Source organism: Hemicordylus capensis, chromosome 6 (assembly GCF_027244095.1).
Source record: "Hemicordylus capensis ecotype Gifberg chromosome 6, rHemCap1.1.pri, whole genome shotgun sequence".
Lineage (NCBI taxonomy): Eukaryota > Metazoa > Chordata > Lepidosauria > Squamata > Cordylidae > Hemicordylus > Hemicordylus capensis.
Window position 1 is genome coordinate 114578380 of NC_069662.1, and position 22710 is coordinate 114601089.

Sequence of the window (22710 nt, forward strand, 5' to 3'; positions counted from 1 at the left end):
CGCCTCTGGTCCCTCAGCTTTGGAATGCCCTCCCTGAAGAGCTTTGCCATGCTCCCTCCCTCAGTGTTTTTAAAAAAACAACAACTAAAGACACACCTTTTTAAGGAGGTTTTTTAATGCTCCATCCTGGTTATATCTGGTAGGTTATTTAGTTTTTAGTTTTTATAATTTTCAGTTTTTAGCTTTTAAAATAACTTTTAATTTGAACTTAATACTGATTGTGGTTTTTAACCTGATTTGTTTGTTTACTCAGTTTGGTTAATTTTATTACTTTAAGTATATATTGTATCTATTTTATTGTGAGCCGCCCTGAGCAATCTTGTACTGGAGGGGCGGGGTATAAATATTTTAAATAAATAAAATTATCCAGCCCATGTTTCCAGCTTCAAACAACATGGAAGTGGGTGGAAGTACTGGTGAGCAGCAGTAGTGCACACTTACTGGGAACTATCACTTTTTTCCTACTTTCCATGGGCTGTCTGAGCCTGCCCACAAAACTTCTACATGTAAGGTACAAGATAGAAAAAATCTTTGATTATTAGATTTAAATGCTTTGGAATTGCATGTCTTCTACAATCTGGAACAGGTTTATTTACACTATATTTTCAAAAGCATGTCTCCTTTATGTCATGGCAAATATTTAATTTTTCTAGTAGCATGCTTCCATTTAAATGAATTAACTTTCTAAAGAAGTCAGAGGAATACTCTGCATGATATCATCCAAGATGCTCACTCAGTAATGTCACTGGATTAATGCATAACAATGTACAAGCCAATGTGCAATTCAAAAGTCATATATGACAACTTTCTTCCAAATCCCTAATGGTTCATAAACATGGCACAGAAATGCAACACTATGTATAAATCATTTGCAAGAAACCATTGTGTCCCATATGCTAGTACACATTGGGTCTGGCGACATATGATCAGGAAGAACTTCCAGGATTAAAGAATGGTGGCTTTGTAGTTTCAAATGACTTCATTACTTGCAAGCCTTTCTTTCCCACTTTTGAATAATAAAACTATGTCCAACTCAATGTCAATGCACCCAATTTGTATTTTTCCTCATTTTACTTCTTTTTGTCCTTTTCTTTGAAGGGCACACCCGGTCGTCCAGGTGTCCCTGGAATGCCAGGGGCTATTGGAATGCCTGGCCCAATGGGACCTCGGGTAAGTTTAAGGCACTGGGTTTTTCTTTATAGGGTAAATGTTTTTATGCACATTATGTTGAAATGCTCTCATCAGAACAAGCATATTGTCTGTAAAATAAGCTCATAATGATAAATCCCTAGAATTGATAATCTTCTCCTAGTATTTTTAGAGCTCAGTGCAAGGGGGAAGGAGACTTACACTTGAGAAACATAGGCTGCCTGAGGACAGGTGCCTGCATAGGATGCTGCACCTTTAACAACACTAGAGCAAGAAAAGCTCAAAACAAGTAAGGCTTCCTCTCTGCTTCAGAGCATGATGCGCAAGCTAATCGGAAAATGGACCACATCAGAGTGGGACAAAACATTCAAGTCTGATGCCTCACTCACTTCCCCATAGCGGCTGAAGAAATTGGTTCTGCTTTCTCTCTCACTTGTCTCTGTAGCATCCTTCATTTTGACATCACCACCTCAGAAAAATGTTTTAATAAAACTATAGTTATTTTAAAATAACTGACTACTGCAACAGGGCTCTTAATTAGGTGGTAAAACCTGTCCGTTGCTTTGAAAGTGATGACGACAGGATATTAAACAATACTTTGCAATTTAATTTCAATCAAATGAATGTATTGTAAGCTCCCACTATATCACTGCATAAAGAATGGTGATAATGAAGATTCACAGTAGCGTTGCATGTTTTACCTCTGTCATATAGAACCAGAGCTGTCCATCATTCCTATTACTGACCACGGCCACAGTGAATAACTCTCTTTATTGACCCCTCTAGGGTGAAAAGGGAGATTTAGGTTTGACAGGATTGCCAGGTACAAGAGGACCAATGGGCTTCAAGGTTTGTTAACTCAGCTGCTGCTATGTTATTCCTAACTGACTTCTAACAACTGCTTTCAGCTGTTTCCTCAATTTAAAAGGGCTTGTGGATATTGTTGTCTTGTTCTGAACAGCAGAGTGGGTTTTTTGATGGGGAAAAGAGAACAGCTGCAGAGACATATTTTTCTTTTCCTGTGGCTACAATGAGAAAACTGAAAGGGCAACATCTCTCTTAATGCACTTTGACAACAGATAATAAGTTAAAAACAAAATCCATATAACTAAGGCCTCAAAACCCCAGGATTATATTCTCAGTTCTATTGCACTAACTCCATCAATCAATTCAAGTATTACACCCTATCCCAACACTCCCACATAATAGATGAGAGTGTTACTAGTTACTAGTCTTGGGGGGTGTGTGTGTGTGTGTGTGTGTGTGTGTGTGTGTGTGTGTGTATTCTTGCTGCTATGTACAACTTTTCTTGGGATGGAGATTGATGGGAACTGGATGATCATTCCAGCAATGGTTTTGTATAGCAGGAGATAGTCCAGTTAGAAAGTTAATTTTTCAAATTAGGGGTTTCTGGAATGACAGCAACCATTGAGGAGGATGAAGAGGTTTTCTCCTCATCTCGCTAGAAGGGTCATGTTGACAGTGAAACGACCACAGGAATCATGAGGAAAATCCTCCGTCTTACATAAAACTGTGAAACTTCCCTTGTGAGTTGAGCACCCTTGTCCAAAACTGTGGCTTGTGCTCATGGCAAACAACTCAGATTTCCTGTTCACCACAGGTAGGAAATATAGTGCCATGTTGTTAAGATGTTAACTGGAATGGCTGTTGGCCCTTCAACTTTCTTATCTTATCGAGACTTTGGGCCTCTCAAGACACCGTGTGGGTCAGACCCTACAATTATCATAAGGCAAGATCTATAGCCTGCCCTAGTGTGTGAATGCTTTCAACATACCCCTGCTCCCTGATGATCTTACGAACAGCAAATGATGGCGTTTGAGGTATTCTTACAATATGGCTATTGCATTTGCTCACAGGCACTATCCCATGGTATCATTGGTCAGTGCAGTCTTAATACTTGGGAAATCAGATATGGCCAGACAATTATTTCCTTTACTCTGTCATCTTAGAGTGCCTTCCCCTTCAATGGTATATACACTGCTAGAGATACACAAGTATAAATTATGTGAATGATGCATCAGTTGTCAAGGCCTCAAGCAAATTTTGTTCACCGCTTGAACCATTAATGCCGTTTAACTAAGAACCCAGCCCTGTCCTGATCTCGGCTAACTTGCATTGTAAAGGGGCAAGTAACATATTGCATGCAATGTTCCCTTCACAACTAATGTGTAGCATGTGTATTTTGAAAGCAGATATTTGTATCAGAGCACAGATTATTGTGTAAGAACCCATCTTCGCTGACATTGCCTAGAAGCCAGAGGTAAAACCGTGAGGTTTTGTCACATATCACTTAAGCCACCGAACTGAACAGTGCTGATTTTGAAATAAGCAGGATAGCATAGTCAATAATGAGTTTAAATCCTCTGTATAGATCTAAGGACCTGCTTATATTGAGGGCCAAGCTAGTGATAAAGGAAATCTGTGAACAGGATACCATGTGGCTACTTGCAGGTTTTCTCTTGAGGGGCAGTGGGTGGATTTAAATTGGGAAATGGCACAGGGAAGTGTTGAAAACATAATTCCTTCCCTGGTTGCTTTTACATTTAAAAAAAAAAAAACCTTGGGGGATGCAGTTGATTGGTTTCCCATGTCATGTTCTGCATTGGCCCCGAGACAAACCAATAGCCCAATCTAGCTCTACACTGATTGGTAGCAATTCTCCAGAGTTTGAGGCAGAAATCTTTCCATTCCCAGCAGGGATACAGCAAAGTTAGATTGGCCCCTGAAACAAGAAATAAAGGTGGCCCCTTGCCCTGCCCTTCTGCCGCTTCCCCTTCCCCTTCCCTGTGCCTTTGCTGCAGAAGAACTATGAGAACAAGGTGAAAATTGAAAAACAAAACATTATTAGCATGTCATTTCTCTCACTCTTTGCAATTAATATCACACAGTCCCCTGAACTCAGACACGTTACACATTTGTGTATGTGCATTCCCCTGGCTCAGAAACATTTTTCACATATATGCCTCTTAGAGAGGACTGCTTTTACTTGAAGCCAAGACGGGTGCTCCAGTCAGGAGCCAAAAACATGCCAATGAATTGGGGAGGCAGGAGGGGGAGATTGAAGAACAAGGTGTCACTCAGTCAGTGCCCACCCACCCTGCCAAGGCTCAGGTACATTTGTCACATTTTGTTCAGTTATAGCTGCACCTTGATCCTCAGATCCCTTGCCTGAGACCAAATGCTGGAGACTGAATCTGGGACTTAAACAAATTCATAGTATTTGCTTTGTCAAGTGAGTTATCCCTTCCTTGTAGGCTGGAATTTGCTTTTACATTTGTTTGGCATTTTGCCAGATTATCAGCCTGACCACAGGCTATTACACCTACTATAGGATTCCGTTTAGACACACTTCTCAAGTGATGGCACAGAATGCTCAAACACTCATTGCCTTATCGAAAGTTCAAAGATAGAGGGAGAACTAGAAAGCACCATTTCAAATGGTAGAAGTGGGGTGACATCCCTCTGCATTATCCTAATTTTTTTTTTAACCCAAATAATCAGTTGTTAGCTGGATATTATCTGATTATAACATGACCAAACCAGAATATTTTGTGCAGGGATTTAAAAAGAAGAAGAATCCTAATTCAAACATCATTTGCATGCATAGATCACAAATACAACTTGCGTCACTTTTTAATGTTGACGTATTTGTGATAAGTGCTTGTAGTCATAGTTTCTTGTACAACATTGTACATGTTCATAGGAGTTGCTATATAGGAATCTAATTGGAAGCCCAATGGAAATAAATATTAGGCTTTTATTTTCTAGATAAGGAAAAACATCTGAGGAAAATTGCTTAAGGTGATTTATCATAGAGACAGCTTTAGAAGGTCAACAACATCAACATTATTTATACAGGTGGCCCTCATTATTCGTGGGGGTTCCATTCTGGCATACAGCCACAGCTAACAATACCATGGTTAATGAAACCTTAAGTCAATGGGAATTGGGGGGTTAGGTTCTAGAGTCCAGGAAAATGACTGAAAGAGTCACGGAAAAGACAGGATAAAAGCAGAAATAAGAATGGAGCACAGCACTGTACCTTGGCCACCTCAGCTCTCCCACTCTCCAGCTCCTCCAGCAATGCTCCCCAGTTTCTCCAGTAATGCATAATCATAACAGTGGGGTTTCCTCACTACCCTATTGAAGTCCATCACTTAGCAACACAAGCCCCTTGGCCTGATTGGTTGGTAGGTTGGTCAAAGAGGCAGCACAAAATTAAATCCAATTCAAATACATTCAGAGATTCTCACACAATCCTCTCACACAGAAGAGTGTGTGAGAATCAAGGAATCAATTTTCAATGGATAATTAAAAATCAACTTTTAAGTTGGATTTTAATTGCAATTTAAATTTTAAAAAGAGTACTGTAATTAATAACATGAAAATTTTTCATTTGAATTTTTAATTAAAAAATAAATTTTCATCAAAATTAAAACTACATTTATAAAAGTGATAATTAGCATCTCACGAGGGTAGCACAATGCTGTAGGGGGCTCCAGAAAATGGCTCCAAGAAGCTCCATAGGAATGGCTCAAAAAGGGCTCCCAAAAGCTTTCAAAGGTTCCACAGAAATGGCTCCAAAAAGCCTCCAAAAGCTTTTGACTCATAAAGGCTCCCAATAGCTCCCACATGCTGCCAGATGCTACCCAAAATGGCTTTTAGAAGCACAAAAAAAATCTAAACATGTAGACCAAAGCACTCCACTGTCCTCCTCCAAACTCCTCTCACAACTCATGAACATGAGCAAGAGCAGGACCATGTAAGGACAGAACTGCACTGCCCCAAACTGCAGATATGTGAAGCCACGTACCACGGATAACCAGGTCGGATATATAGTGCCTGACTGCAGATACATGGAACCACAAGTGCCAAAAACTGTGGATAACGAGGGCCACCTGTAGTGGTTATTTCATTTGTTTTCTGGTTTGATTTTTTAAAAAATGTTCTAAAGCAGTTTCAGACATATGTCTGCTATAACTTATTTGTGTTTCCCCCTTTATGCTGGCTTATGGGTGGAGGTATGTTACTTTACCTCCCTCCCTATTTATGATGTCTTTCTAAGGCTGCAAAGGAAAGTATTGATGCAACTTATTTTGAATGACTTTTCCAACCTGATTTTAAAGTCTGGATGTTAATATGATTTAACTAATAGCAAACATTAAAATAACTGTCCTTGTTCTAGGGTTACCCTGGAAGCAGAGGAGAAAAGGTTAGTAAAGCAAAGAAAAAGACCTCATTTCCCCAGTACTAGCAAACACTGTGATCTGTGTTACTCAGATGAAAGATATGATGCTTTAATGTCAGGTTCTGATCTAGCTGAACACAGGCACAGTGTGTTGGGGTTTGTGATTATTTTAGCAAAGCACCAAGGAAGATATCACTCCAGTTACAGAATGCAGAGTTTAGTTGTTGGAGCTATTTAGAGTAACACTCATGGAGATCAATGTAGAGTCTAAACCAAATTGATTTATTGGTGAAGAACATTTGAGATAGGAAAGACCTATCCTATCTATCAGCTACATAATGAATAGGTAGGGAGAGAGACAGATGTTTCCATCTTCTTTCTAGGAGGAAAGAGGAATGACTCACTACAGGAAGCACCTGAGGAGTCAAAGCAGGGGTCATCGAGTAGAGGCAAGCAGGGACAGGTAAGGAGACCCTCACTAACTACCTCTACTCCCAATGCCTCTAGTGGTCATTAGGATAAAGGTAAAGTGTGCCGCCGAGTCGGTGTCGACTCCTGGCGACCACAGAGCCCACAGAATACAAGAGGGGTTCATCATTGCCATCTCCCATGCAGTATGAGATGATGCCTTTCAGCATTTTCCTATATCATTGCTGCCTGGAACATAGGAACATAGGAAGCTGCCATCTACTGAGTCAGACCATTGATCTATCTAGCTCAGTATTGTCTTCACAGACTGGCAGCGGCTTCTCCAAGGTTGCAGGCAGGAATCTCTCTCAGCCCTATCTTGGAGAAGCCAGGGAGGGAACTTGAAACCTTCTGCTCTTCCCAGAGCGGCTTCATCCCCTGCGGGGAATATCTTGCAGTGCTCACACATCAAGTCTCCCATTCAGATGCAACCAGGGCAGACCCTGCTTAGCTATGGGGACAAGTCATGCTTGCCACCACAAGACCAGCTCACCTCTCCTGATATAGGTGTTTCCCATAGTCTGGGAAACATACCAGTGAGGATTCGAACCAGCAATCTCTGGCTTGCTAGTCAAGCCATTTCTGATAGCTGGTGCAAAAGGTTGATGCACTGGAACTCCATATCCAACACAGTGCCCATGTGTGGAGGAATTGCAAAGGGCACAAGAGAGCCCTGTCAACATGGCATATATGCAGGTACATGAGGGCAACTGCAGAGATTCAGTGCATGCCTCACATATCCCACACTCGCCTTCCTCTGTGTGCCATCATGAAAATTCCTCTTGCTCAAAGAACTTGTATGAAACAGAGGGTTGGAGTTGGATGGAGAGAGAAGAATGATGTTGTCTTCCCAATCTTTACACTGGTCCCCTGTGCATGTAGCCATGTGTGCATTTTGAAGCAAGGGAAGAGGAAAATGGGGCTCTCTTGAGTTCTATCGGACTCCTCTAAACATGGATTCTGCACCCGTAATCAAATGTTGTGCCTTGAATGTTTTGTTGTTAAACAAATGTACTTCTACTAGCACTGCAAAAAGTGCCTCACTAATTGCACTAGTTAAAACCAATACTATGTATTTGAAGTGTTAATAGAAAACTACTAACTACTATTAGTAGTTTGCTACTAAAACTAGTGAACTAGTAGTATGATGTTTCATAGATGGTAAACATGATAGGATTTGGGTAGATAAAAATTAAAAAGAAAGAAAGAAAAAATATTCAAAGTCATACTTAATGGAAAATAAATCTTGCGATTTTCTGTGGATAGGGACCACGGAGATGAGAGTAAACAGACTCTAGCACAGACTATCTTGAGCATGTTACTAAGGGCAGTTCATTAAAAAAACGAGCCATTTTTGGAAGGGTGGGATATAAATAAAATTTATTATTCTATTTATTTTATTCATTTGATTTCTATACTGCCCTTCCAAAAATGGCTCTGGGTGGTTTACACAGAGAAATAATAAATAAATAAGATGGCTCCCTGTCCTCAAAGGGCTCACAATCTAAAAAGAAGCATGAGATAGACACCAGCAACAGTCACTGGAGGTCCTGTGCTGGGGGTGGATAGGGCCAGTTACTCTCCCCCTGCTAAATAAAGAGAATCACCACATTAAAAGGTGCCTCTTTGCCATATAAATAAATATGGCAAATATTTATTTATTTACTTTCTTTCTTTCTTATTTATTTGTGTATTTGCCAAATAAATAAATATATAAATAATGTTTATCCATCATGTATTGACTTTAGCACCAAATGATGGCTTATATATGTTAATCAGCAATCACAGGTTAATTGCCACAGATAATTATTTCTTATTTTGTATTTCACAAAAGTTACAAAACAACCTCTTTAATGTACAAAAACAGGATGTTAAAATAAACTTATTATTTACAGACATGTAAGCAAAGCAAATGTTTTGTTGTAAAACACCATCATCAGCTCTTTTCAGCTTACCAGTTGGTCACGCTTCAAGCCTTAAACAGAATAGCCAAACTGAAAGCAGAAACAATTGAGAAAGGAGAGAAGAAAAGGGAAAATGAGCAAACCTTTTAACCCTTTCAGTGAATATATTTCGTGACTTCTTTCATCTCTTCCTTTACATTAATATTGGGTTGCAAGTGCTCTACAAACATTGCTTCTTTAATCCTACGTCTCATTAAATTCCATTTCATCACCTAGGAAAACTCTTCCGCCTTTTCTCTAGCATATTGAGACAAAGGCTGAAGAGTTGATTCAGATCAGTGGGTATACACTTCCATTGTGTAGGAATAGGAGGGTAAAATTTGAAAAAAGATTGCCAGTTTTAAAAATTTCATAGGCTGAATAGACATGAAGTTAATGTTGTATGCACAGCATCTAAGACATTGAAACAGCACCTAGTTAAATCCCTACTAATATGATAATAAATGTAAGGGTAAGAATTGTTCGGTCTGTGAGGAGGATGAGGAGTGATGTAAGGTGAAGGGGACAGTGTATAAGATAGAATGTGTGGAATATGCAGCATTTTATATTGGGGAAACAAGAAGGCCATTAATGAAAAGATATAAAGAGCATTTATAATTTATTTTATTTAATTTATTTAACATAATTTTATACCGCCCAAAACTTACGTCTCTGAGCGGTTTACAACAAAATAAGAACAAAAAGTAAAACATTAGTTAAAACAAAAAGAAAAAGTTTAAAACATTGCAAAAATTTTTAAAAAATTAAATGATGTTTTAAAACAGCATTAAAACCATTAAAACAATATTAATGTGGTGCATATCAGCCAAATAATTAATATTTGGCCGACATGCACCACAATAAAAATTGAACTAAACCGTGGACAATGAACATGAGGGAAAAATATCAAGGAGAAGTAACACAAACAAAATTGTCAATACTGGCAGCTGAAGAGAATTCAATGAGAAGGAATTTAATGTGACTTAGAGGGGAGCTGATCCAGGGTGTGATTCAGCCCCACAAGTCACTGGTTTAAGACCAATGTATTAGAGATATACAACTGACTAGTCATTCTGTTCATTGGATTGTTTGGGATTTTTCGACGCTTTCTCTGGTAATTGTGGAGGATCAAGAATCTCATTGCTCAGTAGCCTAAAAAATGTCCTATAGCTAGGCTTTTGTGTTTAATTCTGCATTCAGGACTAGAAAAAAATCACTTCTGAAATAATATGCACACACAGACCCTTTACCTCTAATATAATTTTTCACAGGGAACTCAAGGACCGAGGGGTGAAAAAGGTAGCAAAGGTGACAAGGTAAAATTTTAATAGAGTATCTGAGTGGTTCTCAACATTGTTTAATCTGTTGCTGCATTAATAGCATGAATATTGTGCTATAGGTTTCTGGAATTGTATATAACACACATCTCCCCTGAGATAGGCACACACATTTTGAAAATGGGATTATAGACTCTGTTCCTCATTTTGATCTAGTACCTTTCGTATCATATTATTTTTAAGATTCAATTTTATTTCTTAAAAGTAGCATGATACTCAAAGAATTTAAATCAAAATGAGGAAGATAATTTATAATCTCCAAGATTTTTTCCTCCTATAGGCACACAAATTTAGAACAACATTATGGATGATGTTCCTCATTAGATCTAAATTGCTTTAGCATCATACTGTTTTCAATTTATTTATGGGATCTGAGGATTTAGAGAGAAGTTAGGTTAAAACATCCAAATAATTAGGTAATGTATTGGATTTTATGGTTATTTGTTTTAAAGTTTGTAAGCCATTTTGAAGGCTTGATAGTGAAAGATGATATATAAATGTTCTAAATCAGGGATTTTCAACGTTGGGTCCCCAGATGTTATTGGACTTCAACTCCCATCATCCCCAGCCCCAGTGGCCTTTGGTTGGGGATTATGGAAGTTGAAGTCCAATAACATCTGGGGACCAAACATTGAGAATCCCTATTCTAAATGAATAAGAGAGGCAAGAAGAGAATGTAACAATACCAGAGACACAGCATTAAAACAAACACCAGAAAACTCTGGTCAGGGAAAACTGAAATTGCCCACAAACCTGTTTTTAAATCTGTCAAGCTTATGAACACAGCTAATATCAACTGCAGTTCAAATTTTACAATTGCTTTGCTGGAAATGATCTTTTGTGGGAGATATCAACTAAATGAAGATCCATCAGATTTGTTTTAACTTTGGTCCAATGGGTAAAGAATCCTGATTGACATACTGCACTATGTTTTGTCTGCCTTGAGCACTCTTGTGCAAATGCAGTTGCACAATAGAGGTCATTGGAAATAGTGACCATTGATCACACAACTGCAGTCACACAAGTTCCTACATTAGCACAAGAGCACTCTTGCATAACTGTGTGTACATTCTGGTACAAGGCAGGCAGTATTTTGTGCGGTTTGTCAGCTCATATCCTCTGTTTGGACACCGTGAACATCAGTTCTATACAGCGCACTATTGTTTGTATCAGTGCTGGATTTGTGAAATTGCCAAGTTTCATCTTGGACAAGGAGCCCCTTCCTTTATGAGCTCTAAGGCAGAAAACAAATGGTGCAGTTGATCTTCCCCCATCACATTGCTAGTTGCTGCACTGCAAAAAGGCTGCATCTGCAGAATGTCTCCTGGACCCTGGAGCATGAATCTTAAAGGCCCAAGATCCTCATTCAAGCATTGCCACGCTATACTAGAGTCACACAGGCCAGGTTCCCTGGATGGATAGTTACTGAGGCAACACCAGAAGGGAAAGTATGATAGGCAGGCAGCAGCATGTAGATGGAGATTATGAGTAAACAACTGATTAAAACCTAATAGGTATGCAGCATTAAAACCGCATTCAAGTTTTTGTTACTAGTAAAATAACACAATCTATTTATTTGAAGATTTTAAAACTATAGTCCGTGACATTTTGTTTTCAAATTATGATATGGATTATCATAATGAACATCATCACTGTATTGAGAAAGTATTGGCTACTTTCTTTAAACTGAATGAAACAATGAGGCTTTCCACAAGAGCAGTGTGGAGAGCCGTAAGGGGTTTCACAGGGAGAGCGGGCTTGACCCACTCTCTCCTCAGATGATCAGGCAGCTAGCCCTGGGATTGGCCGCCCACATGAATACCACCCACACAATTAGGTCCAGATTGCTGCCCACACAATTACCGGCTTCATCACCGAGCTGGTTGGGGCCTCCTTCCTCTAGAAGTCCCAGAATGCCCCACGTGAGTGCACGGGGCATTCTGAGGAGCCCCCCAATGCTGGGAGGTTCATTATTGCCTCCCCACTGTGGATCTCCTTGTGAGTCAGCATGGAGCCATGCTGCGCCGACACACAATCAGGTAAACAGAGTTAGCAGAGTACACGCTCTGCTAACCTCATTTAAGGTAGGGCAATTACTTGTGGCTCCCTTTGCATCACATGACCCACAGAAACTGGGCTAGGCTACCTTAGCCCAGTTTCTGTGGGTCATGAGAATAGCCTCTTTGACTGTTTGATATCATGTCTATACGGAATTCAAAACTTCATAAAAGGGTATTTTATGTTTTCTCCTCAAAAATTTCCTTGCAGGGATACATAGGCTTCCCTGGAATGCTGGGGCAGAAGGTAGGTACATAAAATGCATGAAATTCTCAAACTCTTCACATAATTGGCAAATATTGACTTTAATATTTCAGAAGTCTCTCAGACTCATAAAATGAAATTTCTTTTGTCAGTGGGTGTAATGAATCAGGACTGCTGTATCTTGTAGTGGATTCCCATGACTCTTTACCACGCTGCAAGGTAACATTTTGCAGCCCCCCTTGTGGAGTTCCCTGTTGATTTTTATCTGGTACACATTTTAACTCCATGCATGCTGAACTAAGCTAAGGAAGCTTCAAAAATGGTTCTGCCAAACCAATGAAGGGTGTTTTTGCAATTGCTGTTCTTCAGATGACTCATGGTGAAAAAAGTGATGAGGGAATACATCCTTACTCATGGTGTAAAAAAGTCCTAGAAATATAACCAGTTGGGAGATTCTCCTGCACATGTCCACTTAAATATGTGTGAGTCTGTATGCAATTCCTGTTAATTTTACTGGGCCTTGCAATGGCAAGTTCTAGGTGGGTTTTGCCGTGATGATTCTGAATTTTTTTTTTTTTTTTACAAATTCAATTTTTATTGGTTTTAACAATAGTAATCATAACAAACATAATAGACAAAAATGGACTTCCCACTCACCTCTCTTCGTGAGACATCCAACTATAAAATTTACCCTTGCTATAATAAAAGTACAAAACACAAATTTAAACCTTGAAAAAAACAATTAATCTACCCAACCTGCATTATTTCCCCCCTTTTTTTCTTCTTCTAAATTTCAAATCCTGCTGTAAGATCCATAGTAGGAAAATAATTTTTTAGGTACAACAAAAAAGGTTTCCAATCTTCTTTAAAGCATTCTAAATTTTGATCTCTTATCAGTGTTGTAAGTTTCACCATCTCCGCATATTCCAAAGTTTTTATCAACCAATCTTCTTTTGAAGGCAGTTCATTACTTTTCCATTTCTGTGCATATATTATTCTAGCCGCTGTAGTAGCATACATTAAAAATGTCCTTGTGTTATTCCCAGCAGGAAGGATTCTGGCTTCTTAGGAAATGTCATTTTGAATATTTTCTTTAACTCATTATATATCATATCCCAATAGGCCTTAGCCTTCCCACAGGTCCACTACATGTGGAAAAAAGTACCTTCAGAATATCCACACTTCCAGCTCTTGTTTGAGACATTTTTATACATCAATGTCAATTTTTTTGGTGTCAGATACCATCTATACATCATTTTATAATAATTTTCTTTTAAAGCATAACATGCAGTAAATTTTAAGTCAATTTTCCATAGTTTTTCCCAGGCTGCCATTACTATATTATGCCCCACATCTTGAGCCCACTTTATCATAACCGTTTTAACCACTTCCTCTCTTGTTTCCTCCAGAAGTAACAGTTTATACATTTTAGAAATTAATTTTTCATCATTTTCACATAATTCCTTCTCAAAACTTGAAATCTGATTCACAAATCCAACTTTACAGTCATTCTTATATATTTCATTTAACTGATAAAACTGAAACCAGTCTTTAACCAAGTCCTGCGTTTCAGTTAAACTCTTTAACTTACATTCCTTTTCCTGGAAATATAACAAATCCCTATAGGCACCCCAATACCTTTGCATATTTACTTCTTTGATGATTCTGAATTTCTGAAGTGTTATAGTCCTTTATTACACAGATATAATATAGTCCTGAAGTTTCATGACTGCACAGATCAGACCTTCCTCCTAGTAGTGGTTCAGTGACTTTACCAAGATGTCCCTATTTTTGCCTACTAAATAGTGTACCTGAGAAAAGCTGGTACATCTGCTAGAGCAGTTTTATTTATTTTTTATTTATTGTTAAATTTATATACTGCCTTTCATTAAAAACAATCCCAAGGCGGTTTACAAAAGTTAAAACACATATAATAAAAGTGACAGTTAAAAGTATTTAGCTAAAAAGATAAAAACAAATCTGATTTAAAATAAATAATATTCAAACACAGAAAACTATACATGGATAAAAACACACAGAAGCAGCAATAAAACAATCATGTAAAGGCCTGGATAAAAAGCCAAGATTTAACTAGCTTTCTAAAAACTGCGATGGAGTCCAAGGAGCGAATGGCCACTGGGAGAGCATTCCAAAGCCTGGGGGCAGCAACAGAGAAGGCCCTGTCCCGCATGCACAACAACTGAGCCTCCCTCATTGTTGGCACCCGGAGCAGAGCCCCCTCAGATGATCTCGTCAAGCAGGCAGAAACCCTTGGGAGCAGGCAGTCCCTCAGGTATCCTGGGCCCAAACCGTTAAGGGCTTTAAAGGTCAAAAACAGCACCTTGAATTGGACCCGGTTGATACAGCTGAACTATATCAGCCCCACCCACAATTTATTATGACTGGGGATGATGGGAGTTGTAGTTTAACAATAGCTGGAGAACCAAGGTTGCCTACCCCTGTGCTAGAGGATGGAATGAGAACAAATATAGTCAATGTTGTTATTTCCACTAGTTCTAAGGATTATTCCATTATTCTAGGCAGAGATCCAAATTAGGGATGCGCACGAACCAGTCCGGAGGCCATTATAGAGGCCGAATCGAAGGTTCAATGCTGGGGGTGGCTTTTTAAGGGCAGGGGAGGGTGCACTTAACCCCCCCCCCCGCATCTCTTCCCCCACTGGTGCTCCTTTTTTGGAAAATATATGGGGCGACAGTATACCTCCCTGCTGCCCCTTCTCCCGTTCTCAGCCAGAAGTAACGTCTGTGTGTGCACCCGGCGTGCATGCGTACGTCGCACATTGCACGTGAGACATGCGTGATGTGTACAATGTTGGCGCACGCGCAGACGTTACTTCCGGCTGCTTCTGGCCGTGAATGGGAGAAAGGGTGGCAGGGAGGTATGCTGCTGCCCCATATACTTTCCAAAAAACAGAGCACTGGCAGGAGAAGAGTGGCGGAGGGGTGTACGTTCACCCTCCCCTCCCCTTAAACAGCCACCCCCTGGTGTCAAACCACAGCTCCACGGTTCTATGCACACCACTAATCCAAGTTGAATTCACATTGGTGTCATGACCCCAGATCCGGGACAGCCCAAATTGGGGGATGAAGTAGTAGATAGATGAGACAGGATGGGAAGACTGAACAACTCAGATCCTGGGTGATCCCATGTTGCTGGGACTCCCAGAAGAACCAGGACAACCAGAGCAAGCACCCCCACCATGAACTGAGAGCATGACCCTGACTTCATCCTTTGACTTGGAGAAATCTCTCAAGGACCTACCAGCCCAAGTAGGAGTCTGCCAGTATGGCAGAGCCAGAACTTAGAAAATTGGACAAAGCCCCTTTAAACAGGAGAGCCTTCTCTAGGGAAAGGGTGGGGTCAATCCACTCTATGTGGGCATCAGCCATAAAAACCCTGGAGTCAGATCCAAGCTTCTGTTGGAGCAACATCCAGCAGCTGTTATACTCAGCTCTCTTGATTTCTTGCTTATAGCTATCTGAAAGCCTGGCCCCTTTTCACTTGGAGGTAGGGATGTGCACGGAACCAGGTTGGAGGCCCTTTATGGGCTTCCGAACCAGTCCGAGGGTGCACTTACCTCTCCTGCTGCTTTCCCCCCACCGGCGTTGGTTTCTTTAGCAGCCCATCGAGGTGGCAGCATACCTCCCAGCTGCCCCGTTGCCTTCCTATTCTGGATATGACCAGAAGTTGCTGACATGCCTGCATGCGCCGGCATGGGTGTGCACACATCACATGCATGTGCACACCTGTGCCGGCATGTGCAGGTGCGTCAGTAACTTCCGGTCACATCCGGAAGAGGAGGCAACAGGTCGGCAGGGAGGTACACTGCCACCCTGATGGGCGGCTAAAAAAGCCAATGCCGGCAGGGGGAAAGTGGCCGGAAGGGTAAGTGCACCCTCCCCCTGCTCTTAAAGGGAGACCCCCGCCGCCTTCAAACCACCCCGCCGCAGTTCCGTGTACATCCCTACCTGGAGGTGTCCACAGTCTGTATCCCTTCCAGATCCCGGTCTCTGTGGAGATTCCAGCTCAGCTTAGAATAGAATAGTTGCTTCTCCTACTTCTAGGGCTATAGTGTGATGGGAGGGTGGGCAGAAGTTTGGCAAGGCTTGGAGCTGACAGGGAATGGTTTATTTCTTGGGAGTTCTGCACCTGAAATCACACAAAACTACAGGATGCTGGAGAGAATGCTCTTCAAAGATGGCTTAGGGATCAGTTGAGCTCCCTACTACCAGACTGTAGTTGAGAGCTACACATTGCGCAAGATCGCTAAACTGTTTGGGTGGGTGGGAAGCAGTTATCTCAAAATATTCTTGAGAACAAACTGTATTTAAGGCAGAGAAAACACATTCTAAGAAGTCGTTGAGAATTACAAGTTTCTGTAATTCAGTTACTAAATGGGTTTAATTCCCCCTCACACTTGGTTTGTTCATTTTGATTTTTTAAAAATGGAAGTGTTAATATTAAGAAGCCAAGGATTTAAGAACTATCACACTTTAGCACAAAGACAGTAGTCTGCTGTGCTATGAATAAGACAGTAGAATAACCAAGTGTATATAATTTGTACTAAAGTTCTTTTCATTCCTTTCCATCCCCATGAAGGGAGAAATGGGTCCAAAGGGGGAACCGGGTGTGTCAGGGCACAGAGGACCTGCTGGAAGACCAGGAAAGCGAGGCAAACAAGTAGGAATCCTATAATGTCTTTTAGGTTGTTTACTAGTGTGTGGTTGTGCTGTGTTCAGACTCTATATTGGGGGCATATATTGGCCAGGTAAATACAGTACATGGAAAGGATCAGATTTGTTGTTTGTTGGGTGAAATATCATGCAAAGGGATAAAATGAATGATTAACAGCATATGGGAATGTTTTCAAATATGCTTCAGTTACATCTAGAGGCACATCTATGTTGTATTTCAGTCTTGAAGAATGTATATAGAGCAGGGTTTCTCAACGTGTGGGTCCCCAGATGTTATTGGACTTCAACTCCCATAATCCCCAGCCCCAATGGCCTTTGGTTTGGAATTATGGGAGTTGAAGTCCAATTACATCTGGGGACCCACACGTTGAGAAGCTCTGATATAGAGGAATATCAGATGATGGTTGGTAATAGTGCATAATGAATATATTTGGAAAACAAATAATATAAGTAAGGATTGAGCTATGATAGTCTGCTGCAGCAAAAAGAAGATAGCCTTGTGGCATCATAAAAACTAACCAACTTATTGTGGTACTAACTTTCACTGATTACAGTCCACTTTATCAGAGGAATAAAGAGTTGTTCTCATTTGGCAGGTTTGTGTGCCTATATATATTTACTTTTACACACACACACACACACACACACACACACACACACACACACACACACACACACGGTAAACAGCAGACATCTACAAATCTACTAGCCAGCTCACCAGTGGCGAATATCACCACCCCTCTGCCTAGCAGGACACCCAGCAACACACAGATCTCCTCACCAGTAGTCTCATTTCCACTGCCATTTTTGAGAAAATGAGAAACTGCAGGAATCTTTTCTGAGCAGTAGGAGCACAAATGGCTGGTGCACACGTGTGGCAGCCCAAAATATGGCTGCTGCACACACGCAGAGGGTCAAAATGGGCTGAATGAGCCCTAGAGAATTGGGAGAAGGCTGTCAGGGGATGGGGAGCCTGCCATGGAAACCCCCCCTGCCCACCACAGCACCCCCACCAGGCTGCCGCAGCTGCCAACAACACTAATTCATTCTTTTAGACTATGCTCCACCATCACTCTTGAACTGGGCTCAGATTCGAGCTGAGCCAGGCCCCCCATTTGAGGGGGCAAAATGAACATGCCCAGAGCAGTTCGAATCCAGTTTGGATTCAAACCAAACTGGGCCAACTGGTTTTGTGCACATCCCTAAAGCACACTCTATGGCCTTGAGGCGAGAGCAGCTTCCACAAGGTCGTGTCTTATTTTTCTAAACCAAAAAGATTCCATGTGCTTTCAACCCCAGAACTCACATAGACACCATCCCCACTTTGCTGGGTCCAGCATGGGAACTTTCTTCATGAACCTACTTTGAATAAGTTTAAGTGGCTTACTGAATACAAATATCCATTCTATTCAATTATTTATGATTCATTTGCAGATATATACTTAAGGTATAACACCTTGTATTAAGAGACTGCCTATAATTAGAGCTGGGGAAAGCAAGGATCTGAGATGTAAATTTAAATAGCTTTTTGTTAAATAAGAGGGGACACGTTTCAGCTACTCAGTCATTTCCTGTGTCCAGAGCCAGCTGACATCCCTATATAAAATAGCAATGGTGGCAGCTAAATTAAGAAGGTGTTACTTCCACTTCCATTCTGAGATCTGTCTTGGTTACCTCACTGACTCCTTCGGGTTCATGCAAAGTCTTTACAGGCTTCACCATTCAGTTACTCCAGTACAGGCTGTGCACTTCTACAAGTCTTACTTTACAAGTGCCAAGCGGAGATAAAAATAATTTTCAAAAAACAAACAAACAAACATTGGGTTCTTTTTAGCCTTTGTGGCATGCCAGTTGACACGAAGTAGCCTGCCTTGAGAATTCAACTGCTAACAGTGTAGAATGTCATGTGAGTGAATGTTAAAAAAGGGACTCTTTACTCTAACTAACTAGTAGTAGTTATTAGCCTCTTCAGTCCATGGCTGCCATGGCTACTAACTAGTAGTAGTTATTAGCCTCTTCAGTCCATGGCTACCTTAATCCCAACCTACTACATGAAATCCTGTAACAAAAGGGATCCAATAAGACCTCAAACAGGAGCGGACAAACTAGAGTGGTCAGTTAAGAGAAGCATTCCATCCTCCAAATAGAACACCGAGGTGGGAGAGTGGGAAATGGTTGGTTTTTTGGTAGTTAATTTTCTGAGGTGATTTTGGCAGTTTTGAGATAGTTGAGCCTTTCTGAGAGGCAGGGGCATAACTATAATAGGGCAAGGGGAGACAGTTGTCTGGGGGCCCACTGCCTTGGGGGGCCCCCGGAGGCAAGTCACAGGACTGACTCCCCCAGCCGCGCACCCTCCCGGGCTTCCTTCACAGTTGTATACATCCTCCGAAATTGATGTGAGTGTTAAGACTTGGAGCTACCAGAACAGCATGTCTTTTTCTAGTACCATTAAATGACTTGCATCGTCCACAATTTACAAAACCTTAAAAATAATAATTTAGGATGATGTTCTATTGTGGCACATAGGTTTTTACTATGCTTTTTGTTACCACTATTCAGCCTCATTTAAGATTTCTTTACTTCATGAGCTGAGCTTCAGTGTGTGTGTGGGGGGGGGGGCATTTTAAAATCTTGTCTCTGGGCCCACTTCAACCTTGCTACGCCCCTGCTGAGAGGAGCCAGCAGTCAGGGGCTTAGCTAGGGGAGAGGGGGCCCTTGTTTGCCCCTCTCCCTGGCAGCCCCTCAGAGTGAGGGAAATAATGAAAAAATAGGGAGGGGTGGAGCTGTGAGCCCCAGGTTTTTTGAACCGATCTGCTCAATTATAGCTATACGCTTGCCAGAAGTTTTGGATGAGCCCTGAAGCCTGTTACCTCATGGTTAGCCCTTAGCTATAATCCCTACTGTAGGAAAGGGACTCATAGTTATAAATAACTAATAGTTAAGTTTGTTGCCTTTGGGTTGGCCTGCTATGTAAGTCCATATGTGTGCTTCACTTTCAGTTCCTCAATAAACTCTATGAGCCTGGTCTCACAATCAGTGAGACCCGGTTTGGGGAGCTAAGCAGTGAGGGCAGGCTAAGCCCGCTCTCCCCGCACACAAGCATGGCAGGAGCCCTGGGCGGCTGGATCGCCCGCCCACATGATTGCCGGCTCCATGACGGAGCCAGCGGGGGCTGGGGGGAGTGGGGCCAATTGGCCCCCAGAAGCTCCAGCATGCCCTGCACAAGTGTGCAGGGCATGCTGGCGAGACCCCCGGAGCCGAGAGGCGGCTTTTTGCTTCCCTTCCGGGGGTCTCCTCATGAGTAGCCACGGCACAGAGCCATGCTGCGGCTACTCATGATTTTTAAAACCAGGTTTGTGGAGCGCTCGCTCTGCAAACCTGGTTTAAGGGCAGGGGTAGTTAGGCGGGTGACCCGCTTGCGAACCACCGGGCTTGCAGCCGAGCCTGGTGGCTCACACGATGGGAGAAAATCGGGCTAGCCTCCACTAGCCCGATTTTCTCCCATTGTGTGAATAGCCTCTCAGTGTGTTAGAAAAGACCTGGTTTGTTGGCTGAGTTGCATGATCTCTTGCACATCTTCCACCTGGCCATGTTCATTTTATTGATAGTCGATTACAAAGATGCTCTTTACAGACCCAGATCCATACGTAAAACAGGAAAGGGTGGCAGCATAACTAACATTCCTTTCTGTGTTGCTTATGGAAACACAGAGAAACACAAAGGAAACTGATCCCTTCCTGTGTTTCTCAGGTATAAAATGGCCGTTTTTACATATTTGAAAGTGGGCCATGTCACCAGTGCCAGCTCTAGACTTCTGTGTGTCTGAGGCAGGGCACCAAATGCTCCCCATCCCTTGCACACTTCCTCCTCCTACTCTCTCTCTCTTTTAAAAAAGGGAGCAGGAGGCCATCTTGCTGCCTCACTGGCACTCCAATAATCTGCTGTCTGAGGTGACTGCCTCACTTTGCCTCATGGAAGAGCTGGTCTTGTGGTAGCAAGCATGACTTGTCCCCTTAGCTAAGCAGTCCACCCTGACTTGTCCCCTTAGCTAAGGGTCCACCCTGGTTGCATTTGAATGGGAGACCACATGTGAGCTCTGTAAGATATTCCCCTCAGGAGATGGAACTGCTCTGGGAAGAGCATAAGGTTTCAGGTTCCCTCCCTGGTTTCTCCAAGATAGGGCTGAGAGAGATTCCTGCCCGCAACCTTGGAGAAGCTGCTGCCAGTCTGCGTAGACAATACTGAGCTAGACAAACCAAAGGTCTGACTCAGTATATAGCAGCTTCCTATGTTCCTAAGAGCACTCCTGCCCATCACAGACCCACCCTTTTCCCTTATTGATCATTGCCCTTAATGCCTTCTCTCTTTAACCTGGCTGTTGTTGTTTTTAATTCATTTACTGCATTTGGGTTTTATTGTTTTTAGTGGCCATAAGCTGCTTTGAAGGCTAAGTAGTGGGAAGGTGGGGCAGAAATTGTTTGACTCTGTTTTTCATCTTTCTGCTTGCTATCTTCTTTGCCTCATTTCACTCTAACAATTGTTTAAAAGCCAACAAAAGAAAATAGAGATTGTGGATGTGACCTTCTATAGGTTGGTCCACAATCCACTTTTAGATCTTCACCACCCACCACTTAATTCCAGTGCTCTAAAGAACTGGTCTTCTGTTACTCTGAATATTGCAGACTATCAAAACACAGCTTGCAAAAATGGTGCTTGTACTGATGCAGTGTTTTGTTGCTGTAGGAGTTATGTGAAAAGAAACAAGCAATGCCTTCTACTATCAATCATAGTTACTACGTTGAACTAACCGCATTAAACAGCAAGTCTTAGCAGTGTGTTCCCTCCACATTTCTGCACTATAATAGTCTGCTCACCATCATTGTGGTGGTTTATTACCATTTCAAAAACCTTCCACTGGCCAAAATATTGATATTGCTGTGAGAACAGATATTGGGGTGGATGGGTGGGTATGAATAACCTCTGCTTCAGATGACAAACTGGTGCACCTACACATAAGTAAACCTAACCAGGAGTTGGTGTGGTAATATGTTGCCTCAAGTGGCATATATTACAATAGTACATTTCCTCAGATGCATAGTGGCAATGCACCAGGGTGGATTTGATTTAAATCAAACTGATTATATCACGATTTAAATCACGATTTAAATCATTAGCAGGGTGGATAAAAGTCAATGTTTTTAAAAAAAAATCAAAAAAAATCCGATTTAAATAAAAAAAATCCGATTTAAATAAAAAAAATCCGATTTAAATTTTAAAATCTGATTTTTTTGATTTTTTTAAAAAAAATCATTCATTTTTATCCACCCTGCTAGTGATTTAAATCGTGATTTAAATCAGTTTGATTTAAATCAAATCCACCCTGCAATGCACCATTTGAAAGTAGAACTTCCAGGTCTGAATTCTTCTAGGCAGGCTTGAACCCCTCTACTAAAAAGTAACCATTCTGTGTTCTATTTCTCAGAATAAATTTTCATGTATTGTCGGTAAGACTGTCAACCAATCTGAAAATAGGAACACAGTTCCAAAACATCAGCCAACTGGTAATGAGAACAGGCTGTGAACAAGTGCAAGCAAGGTACTGTATTAGGGTAACATGGGACTTTGTA

The 22710-nt window shown here is 41.3% G+C and overlaps 1 protein-coding gene across 8 annotated transcripts in view; it reads left to right on the plus strand.

Annotated features, from left to right (window-relative positions):
• The window catches only part of COLQ (collagen like tail subunit of asymmetric acetylcholinesterase), a 74379-nt gene that overhangs the window by 34680 nt on the left and 16989 nt on the right, over window positions 1–22710 (plus strand). For all 8 annotated transcript variants that reach the window (XM_053266132.1, XM_053266125.1, XM_053266128.1 and 5 more), the window contains exons 6-11: window positions 1099–1170; window positions 1936–1998; window positions 6356–6382; window positions 10041–10085; window positions 12375–12410; window positions 16989–17069. In XM_053266132.1, the coding sequence (XP_053122107.1) occupies window positions 1099–1170; window positions 1936–1998; window positions 6356–6382; window positions 10041–10085; window positions 12375–12410; window positions 16989–17069 (324 nt within the window). The remainder of the gene's footprint in view (window positions 1–1098; window positions 1171–1935; window positions 1999–6355; window positions 6383–10040; window positions 10086–12374; window positions 12411–16988; window positions 17070–22710) is intronic.